The 9643-nt window shown below is 36.2% G+C and overlaps 1 protein-coding gene across 3 annotated transcripts in view; it reads right to left on the bottom strand.

The window, feature by feature from the left end:
* Nucleotides 1-5194: 5194 nt before the first annotated feature.
* Nucleotides 5195-9643, bottom strand: part of SOX5 (SRY-box transcription factor 5) — a 346461-nt gene continuing 342012 nt past the window's right edge. For all 3 annotated transcript variants that reach the window (XM_021690523.1, XM_021690525.1, XM_021690524.1), the window contains 2 exons: nucleotides 7399-7615; nucleotides 5195-5789 (listed from right to left, as the gene is read on the bottom strand). In XM_021690523.1, the coding sequence (XP_021546198.1) occupies nucleotides 5486-5789; nucleotides 7399-7615 (521 nt within the window). In that variant the 3' untranslated portion in view covers nucleotides 5195-5485. The remainder of the gene's footprint in view (nucleotides 5790-7398; nucleotides 7616-9643) is intronic.

Genomic DNA, 9643 nt, shown 5'->3' with positions numbered 1-9643 from the left:
GAAGCAGGTGGTCCATGGACCAGACTTTGTAAAATACTTCAGTTAAGGGCTACAACCGGTCGAGTGTTACTAGAGTATATCCTCTTTATATACTTAATTTATATTCATTTGAACCAGATGCTATCTGACCCAGCATCTTGGTACTTACTTAAAAACCAAGCAAGCAAGCAAGCAACCAAGGAAACAAAAACCCCTACAGGAACCAGTTACACACAGAACTATCAAGATAGAAAAACATAATATGGTGGAAAAGACGAGCAAAAATGGTCATCGGAAGGAAAGGAGGCTTCTCGTTTTTCACATTTGCTTAAAAAGTTGAAGGTAGAATCCAGAGGCTAATGGGTATTTAGAAATACCCATTATTCTAAATTAGATGCCAGCAAGGCAAATATTAGTTATAGTACTTAGTAATTTCACAATCTGAAATTTACATTTTTTCTATACAAACAACAGGATAAAATGTAATTTTAAAGTGTAGAAACCCTGCCCCCATGATAGCATCAAACTTAGGGAAACAACATTAAAAGTGCTTCGGGCTGTAGGATTTTAAAGAGTATTAGACTCAATTGCATATGAGAGCGATATCTTTTGACATTATAGTGAAGGTAGATCCCTGCATGATGAGATGCATTATCATAAGTTCTGGTGGTCCTTCTCGCAATGTCCACCGCTAAGAATTAAATCCTTAGCTCTCAGTTCAAAGTCCACCTCAGGAAGCGGGGTTATTTATATTGAAAATGAAATTATTTTCCGTGCTTTTACTCTTTCCATAATAAAACTAAAGATTATACCTTCATAACAAGAATGGTGAAAAGAAACACAGTATAATAGGTAAAGAACACATTTGCTGTTTTTATTGGTGCCTTGCATGGCAGTAATACTGAAAAAAGAGAATGCAAAAACAAAAACAAAAAACAAACAAAAGAACAGGTTGGTGGCAACCCACATCTTTTTTTTTTAAGAGTACATAAACTCCTGTTTTATTTTTATTGTGGCATGAATGGTAACATAAAACCAAAAACATGAAAATATACAACTTATATTACACTATGTGTTATGAACAAAATATAAATCTATAACTCTATGTTATATTTACATAATTATTTATTTTATTAAATTTCAAGTGAGATGGTAGGTTGCACATACTTTGTTTTAAGCTCCAGGCATTTGATTGTCTCTTTTCTACTTTTTTTTTCCCATTTTGACTTGTAAAATCCAAAATGTTAGAAGGACTAAGAACTTTAGAGCCGGCGGAGCTGTATAAATACTGTTTTAGTGAACCAGTGACAGAAACACTGGGAAGGACAGGAATCAATCAGTAGAAAACTTAACACAACATCATCTTCAACTTGGGAAACTGATAGTTATAGGAAACTTTAAAATTAAATACTGTAAAAGCCTGTCTACACAAAAACTTATGCCCTATAAGAGATATCTGAACCACTTTAAGTGGGCTTCATAATTTTCCTTGCAGACCCCATAATTTTTATTTTACTATTAACTTGCTAGACAAATATTTTATAAACCTGTTTGCAAATATACAGTTGCTTGTTACAATTCAATAATTCACCCATTAGAATGAATGAACATTATTTTTTGATGTTTTAAATGTGATAAAAGAGATTTCCGCTGGGAACAGTGGCAACTTCTGGATTAAGAAAATATATGAAATTGGGACCACAAAATAGTTAAAGATAATTTTCTTTAAATGAATTAAGGTAAAAGTCTACTCCGAAATCAAATCTATGAAATAATTTCATCAAAGAAAACTCTTTTATAATCGTTCCTTATAAGAGGATTTGGTTTCAATAATAATTATGTTCTTTGGGAGGGATTTTATACATGGTTAACTTTTAAATGCAGATGCCAAATAAATGTTAAAAATTGATTTAACTAATTAATAAACGTACTGAAGAACAGTTTTATATTTTATCCAATTGCAGTAACTAGCCAAATTATTAGTAACTTGTAAATGAGCAACTTTAACCTATTTTCTCCAGTGATGTTCTCTTATATTCATATTAAAACATGACTACTTCTGGAGGAACTGATTACAATAGCCATAAAATGAGAGTTCAGGCAAGATTATTCCTCAGTACTGGGATGAGTGTGTGCATGTGTGTATGCGTGTGTGCACGTGAGAGAGAGAAAGAGAGAGAGAGAGAGAGGGGGATATGTGAACGGGGAGGTAGGAAAGGATAGAGGAGGGAAATGTTATCTTCATTTCAGTTTGATCTTACTCTCATTTCCTCTACCTTAGTTTTTTTGATCATCATGGGGCACAAAGAAAGAATACAAGGTTTTAGGATCCTTTACAAAAATGATAAACCAATCAAATGCCAAAAAGGCAATGTGTTAACACATTAAGTTGCTATTCATAGCACCTTTTATCAAATGACTTCAAAGCACTTTAAACATCAGTATAATTTTTCTTGTTGTTTTCTTCTGGGGAAAACTAAGGCAAAGAAACTGCGATACCCAGTGAATTCTATGTCAGAACACGAGAACAGAACGCGGGGTTCTGGACTTCCTGTTTTCGTCCAGGCACGGTATAGCCTCTCTGACATTAACCTAACTAAATAAAATTAACTTCTGAATTTCAGCAGTTAAGGGTCACCATTAACAATTTCGCTTTCCCCTTCAAATGAAACAAAATAAGGAACAAACAAAAAAAGACCAAACAGAAGTGTTTTGTCAATTCACCGGTAAGTGTGTTAGAATCGGTTTCAGCCGTGATTGCCCTCAGGGGCATCTACCTGGAGCTAAAACAAAGTATTCTTGTAGCCCAAAGTCATGAAATGAAAACAAAGCATCTTTATAACGTGGTGTAAAATAAGTATCCAGCAAACGTGAGAGGTGAACCCACATAAGTCAGAAAGAATTTGTTAACAAAGACGAAGAACAAATTTTTAAAAATCTGTTTTCACATTGTACATAATAACGATATAAAACGAGTGTCTATTTTTTTCCTTATCCAGAGTGCTTAAAAACAAAAACAAAAACAAAAATTGGCTCTAGATGACTGTGGCAATTAAATAACTAAATGAGTGATGAGAGCATAAGTTAATTAAGATTGAACACGACCCTCCTATTCACTCCTTTGTATGAAACACCAGAACTTGACATTGTTGGGGCCAAATTTTTAAAAAGGAGAAAACTTATTGAAGGCGAAGTAAAATTGTGTGGGTGAATGTGTGTGTGTGTGTATAAATATATATATATATATATATATATATGAGTTGGAAGATGGAAATTTGTTTTAAATATCTAACAGCTTATTGGCTGCACTTCCAAATCAGAGGAGAATAAAATAGAGAGGGAGAAATAAATTATACATAACTTACTAATCTGGGAACAGCTGACCATTATTATTATTATTACTATTATTATTATTATTTTATCATCATCATCATTACAACACTAGCAAAAAGAGGCAGTTCAAATGAAAATACAGTCATCAAAAACAAACAGAAAAACAAAACAAAATCTCTGACATGCAGGATATGATCAGCTCCTCCAAGCAAAACCCCAGAGCAAGTCTTTTGAGAGAGAGAAAAATAAAAAGGAGTTTTTTTCTTATTTATATGTAAAAATCAAACTTTTGGGTCAGGTTTGAGGGGTGGGATAGGAAAATGATGACTGGAGTGAAAACCATAGCACATCCAAGCTACTGGTTGGAGTATTTACTGTCTGATACTTCAGCACAAATAATGGCAATTGACTTTAAGTGATTTTGCATTTATTTGTACAAGCCCTATGACTGCCTTAGCATTTGGCTGGCAAAATCTAAATAAGCAGTTCTGTCACCATCAGTTGTTGCTCTATGCACATACTCTGCTGGAACCCAAAATCGGACTTCAGTGGATTCATCTTACGGCGAGGGAAGAGTGGTGGCAAGAATCACTGGGTTCAGCCAGGCTCCATTTTGTCGGGCTGCAATGACTTTTAATCAAATCCTGCTTTTTATGGTATGGGATGCACATGGCCCACAATTGTGAAATGCAAATGGCCTCTGCCTCATTTCATGGAGAGATGAAAAATACCTTATAAAATCATCAGTTCCATTTCCTGATCAGGAAAGAATGGAATGTTGAAATAAGCTAATTCTGTGTTTCTGGAAAATGGCCAAATACAGTCAGAGAAAACAATGATTGTTTTGCTCGAAGTTATCAATAGGAAAACAAACAGAAATCATTAAGTAGCAAACATTAGTGGAACCAACTGACCAGGAAGAAGGGACATCTGGGAACAGTTTGCTAGTAGCTTCCATGTTATACACGCACACCTCGATTACACAGGGCCGCCTGATCCATCCAATAATAATCATATTAGAAATTTAAAAATATAATTTCTGAGCCCTATCTTGGTTGTCATTTGAAGTGCAAAGTCAAGGTCAAGGTTGCTTCCAGACCAGTCACTTAGGAGGATGTGGGATTTCATCCCCAGATGTGGGTTTAACTCACAATGGTTCAATGTTATTCCTGTTAGTACCATAATCACACACATACATACACACAAAAATCCAAGATCAGAAAATATTTTTTCTCTAAATTTCTTATGTCTCTCTCTCTCTCTCTCTCTTTTCACCTGAGAACAGCACCTACAGTTTCCATTAAAAAAAAAAAAAGTCAAATCTCACCAGCTGCTGGTATTTCAGGTTTTTCAAGGGATTGTCTAAGATATAACACTGTCCTAACTTAAGAAGGAACAGGAAAAAGGAAAGAAAAAAAAAAAAAAAAAAGAAAATGGGTAAAAACTTCAGTAAAAATTTGGCACTTGCTCAAAGATGTAGTGTGGTGTGCAATAGATAAAGAAAGTCCTCTGAAGAAAATAATTGCTTATTTTGTGGTGGATAGCAAGGAAGTTAAAAACAGGCTCTTTTTCCCTCTTCCCCCCCCCCATGCACAGACTTCCATCTTTAAAGTATAGAGATGGAGAAGGTGGAGAGAAGTAAAGAGAAATTCATCTTTCTTTTTTTCTGTCAGGTGCATTACAAAAAAAAAAAAAGGAAAGGAAAGAAAAAGAAAAGGAAAAAACCCAGAAACCCCAAAAAACAAAACTTATTTCTTTTTAAAAATTGTAGCACAAAACAACAAAACACATTCACAAGCCACTTGTTGGCACTGTGTACCTGAGTGAGAATTTCTAGAACATTGTAGAACAAACAGCCATAAAGTTTATTAAAAAAAAAAAAGTTGACGGGTAAGACTTCAGTGCTTGGATGTAGCAGCTGAATTACTGGCATTATTTTACCCATAGCTTATTTCAATCTCTTGTTGTTGATATTGTTGTTTGCTTGTATTTTTTTTCCTTTCCAAGCCTTTTGAGGCTGAGGTCTATTAGTCAGCTGATGTCCCAACTATTTAAGACTAACAGTTAAAGTAACAGTCAGTGTATGAGAAAGTTAATGTGCTTGGCCACTGGTAAGGATGAACCAGCTAGGGCTTCTTTAAGTCCTAGGGTCACAACAATCTTTTGACCCTTATCAGTTGGCTTGTCCTGCAATATGGTTTTCACTGTCACTCCCATAATCTACATCGGGATCATCCTCTTCCTCATCGAACTCATCATAAATTTCTCCGTTGATGTCCTCAGCCTGGATCTCTTCTTTGATATGTGGCTCCTCTCCTTTCACGCCATAAGTGCTCTGGATAACGGGCATCCCAGGCTCTGGGCTGCTGGACACACTCGAGTGCTCCGAGGGCAGGTGAGGGGAGGGCATTCCGGCCATGGCGATGGCTCCAGGGTACACAACACCAGCAGTGGCGATGGGGATCTGTGCTTGTTGCCTGCAGAGAGGAATACCCCCCCCCCAAAAAAAAAAGACCGTGGGTGAGGGGATACTCACATGCAAGCTTTACTGTATAACGAATCTGTTCAGCTTGCCCAATTCTAAAATAGTGTTTCTCATCCTATTGCCCAACATTTAAAAAAATTGCATCCTCCTGTGATGTCGATACCTTACTTCTGTGTAGTGCTTGACAGATTACAAGGCATTTACATGTGGTACCTATTTGATTCTTAAAATAATTGTTTTATTACTATCTTATGAAGAAAAAAACCCCTGAGGTGCAGAAAGATTAAGCAGAAGAACTTGACCCCAAGTTCATGTCTCCTTCACTATAACATCCAGAGGTTTTAGAAATAATTAAACTAAAGATAATGCAATTTTAATGGAAAAAAAAAACCTAAAATTACTCAAAATAAAACCTTATTGCTCAGAACTCACCAGAACTGAACACTATCACTTTGCCCACCTGGTCCCTGCCATAGCTGGGGGCGATAGGAAGCAGGGTGGACAGCTCTGCATCTGTACAAGGCCCTGGGCTTAGAAAGACCCTATGTTTGGTTTAAAGTTCTGCTGCCGCAGTCTTGAAATTCTTAACTCTTTAACAGGAACCCCACATTTTCATTTTGCCCTGAGCTCCACAAATTATGTAGCTGGTCTTAGTGAGAAGGGATTAATAGATGATGCTCACTTATGCCTTCTTTCAATCATTCATTCCTTCATTCGTTCATGTTTACTATTTCGTCAGTGCTGGGTTTTGTGCTCAGCTCTGAGAAGACTCATGCCCTGGGATGTAAATCACAGGCCACTGGTCAGAGCAGGCAGACTCTTTCCAGAGATGAGGATAGGGCAGACTTTTAAAGTTTTTTTTTTTTTTTTGAAGGTATCCTCTTGCCATTTTCAGAACAGTATTTACTATTCTAAGCAGCCCTCAGGATCTTACTAACTTCTGTTCCAGATATGAGCAACTTTACTTCTCTGCTTTCTGAGAAAATTCTGCAGAAGCAATGAGGCTGCAGGCAGCCTAACAGGACACCGTAGCCAGGCTCACTGTAGGAAGCAGGGTAAAATCTCCTGGGAGCTACATTCTTGATTCCCCAGAAGTGAGCCTTCCCGTTCACAACCTTGTCGTGCCCTAAGTAGAATCTCCATTTTGCGGGATCTACAAAGGCCACACGTGTGCCTTGATCGCCCAGAAATCCCTCTATATTCCGAAGCAAGTATTTCTTTTGAAATCATTTTTATGATGTATGATCTCAAACAAGGATGGTGTCGAACTTGTCAATGTGACACCTTAGAAGTAATGAACACCAACAAGGACAAGAACCGATAATACTTCTCAGTTTTTAATAATGAACTGCACAACTATTTACTTTCAGCCAGTTGTCAGGAAAGCTCATGGGAGAGCCAATGTTCTAGGCCCTTGGAGTCACTTCATATGGAGATATTCTTTTTCAGGATCATGTGGGGAATAGTCTAGTCTCTGAAAATACACTGAGTTCAGGTTCTTTTTCAAAATGCTGGCTCGCAGCAAAACAAATATGTCTCACACACCATTAAGTATATAACAAGAAGCATTCCCCATGAAAAAGCGACTGAAATGTCCATACCCAACATTGAAGTATTGTCGCATTTCCTGCCGCCTGTTCCGCATGATTGCCTTGTATTCACCAATGCGCAGCTTTTTGCCATCCACAAGGCAGGTGCGCTTCGGCCGGGGCTTGTATTTGTAGTCGGGGTACTTCTCCAGGTGCTGCTTGCTGAGACGGGCTTGCTCCTCGTAATACGGCTGTTTCTCTAGGTTCGTCATAGCTTTCCAGCGAGATCCTGTGAGGAAAAGAAGGTTAGGATTCCAATATGCACAGCTGCGAAGGTTCCTAAAAAGATAACACTGACAACAAGAAAACCTACAGTAAAAATGCTGGCCCAAACCCAGAAATACATAAAAATGTGTTTGATTAGCGAACTATGACTCATGAGGTGAGATCCCACAAGAACAGCGGTGTTGCCGGCTGTGTCCTTAAGGAAACTGTGTACCTGAAGATACAAAGGTGGGGCGATCTATTTTTTTTTTTTTCTGGCTGGAATTAACAATGTAGCCAACCATGTATATCATACATTTAAAAGCTCACAGATTAAATTTAAAGAATATACCTTTCGTTTCCACATTAGACCACGATATGTCAACTGTGAAATGAAATGTTTTGCAAAAACTTATTATACATTTTCAATCTGTGGCTAATTATCTAGTTACTGAGTATTTTTACGTGGGGGGGCACATTACTTACTACAAGGTTTCTAACATATATTACATATAATTTTCTAACATATATTACATATAATTTCTAACACATATTACATAAAATTTTCCTCAAAATGTTTAAGTATGCTTTCATGAATGATTGCATTTAAAAATTCATTTCATTAAAACTTTAATTACAAAAAAATTATATAAATGAACATGCACTGGGTAACTACTGTGTGCTAGATACTATGCTAAAAACTTTACATAAGCTGTCTCATTTTTACCTTTCACTGGAATCCTGTAAGGTAGTTTTACATTTATACCTATTTCCAAAGATGAGAAAATTGAAGTTCAAATAGACGAAGTAACTTATCCAAGGTTACACAACTATTAAATTGCAAATCTGTGACTTAAACTCAGGTTGGATGTAATTGAACATGAATATGCTACAATGTATGTTTTTAGATACCCAAACCCACCTGCTATCTATGATCTAGTGGACGTCAGAATTACAAGAATAAGAACATATGGGGTAAGATTTTTCTCTTAATAAATCACTTTCAATAATATATAAAGATGTCATTTCTTGTGATACAGTATGCATTAATAATATTAATCCAAATTGGTAATCCAAATTGGTTCTCCCCTTCTTTTCACTTTTGATTTTGGTTTGGATTCAACTAGGATCACACACACACAAAAATGTTTGCAGCTTAATTAAAAATAATGATGCTACGTTCTGCATGGAGCACTGGGTGTTACATGCAAATAATGAATCATGGAACACTACATCAAGAACTAATGATGTAATGTATGGTGATTAAATAATAATAAAAAATTTTTCAAAAAATAATGATGTTAATTCTCAATATAAATGTGATTTAAAGATTTGGTTCTATTACTGTGGATATGTGTAGTAGTAAGAGAAGTAGTGGTAATAATGATGACTTTTTATTAAGCATGTGAGGAGAATCTATTTGCGGATGAAGTGTGTTTATCAGCAAGTAAACAGTTCAACTCTACCCAAAAGCACAAAGACCAAAATAACTGGAATTGGGAGTTCCCTACCAAATATGTTCTGGTACGGAAGCCTATACCTGCCTTCCAAAGTCATCTAAGCAAGATCTTAAGGCTTTCAAATGGGTTCATTACTCAACCATAATTCCATATCTCAAATGCAAATAGTTTACCGATCAACAGTTCTTCCCTACAAATGCTGACAATTCCTCAATATGGGCTGTTACATGTATTAAAGGAATACAGTAAAAGGGACGATACTCTTCCCTTAGAATTCTTTCCTATTAGAACAGATGTTGCCTGGGTGGGTATATCCATGCAGGTGTTACAAAAATTTATAAACAGATTTTTTTCCAATCTAGATAGCCAATATGATTTTATTCTATTTACTACAGAAATCCAAGTTAGAGTTCAAATAATAGAGGTTGTTTTTCTGTTCCTTTCTCAAACTTGTGTTTAAATAGCCACGTCCAATAATTTGTAGGTACAATCTCAAACTCTATATTGCCCAACATTATTCTCTAGAGGTATTGGAAAACATTGTTATTCTCAGGGCAAATATAAATACAGATAAAGCTATAATACTATTGAAC

The sequence above is a fragment of the Neomonachus schauinslandi genome, chromosome 5, assembly GCF_002201575.2.
Source record: "Neomonachus schauinslandi chromosome 5, ASM220157v2, whole genome shotgun sequence".
NCBI classification, from domain to species: domain Eukaryota; kingdom Metazoa; phylum Chordata; class Mammalia; order Carnivora; family Phocidae; genus Neomonachus; species Neomonachus schauinslandi.
This window is presented reverse-complemented; position numbering and strand designations above follow the sequence as displayed.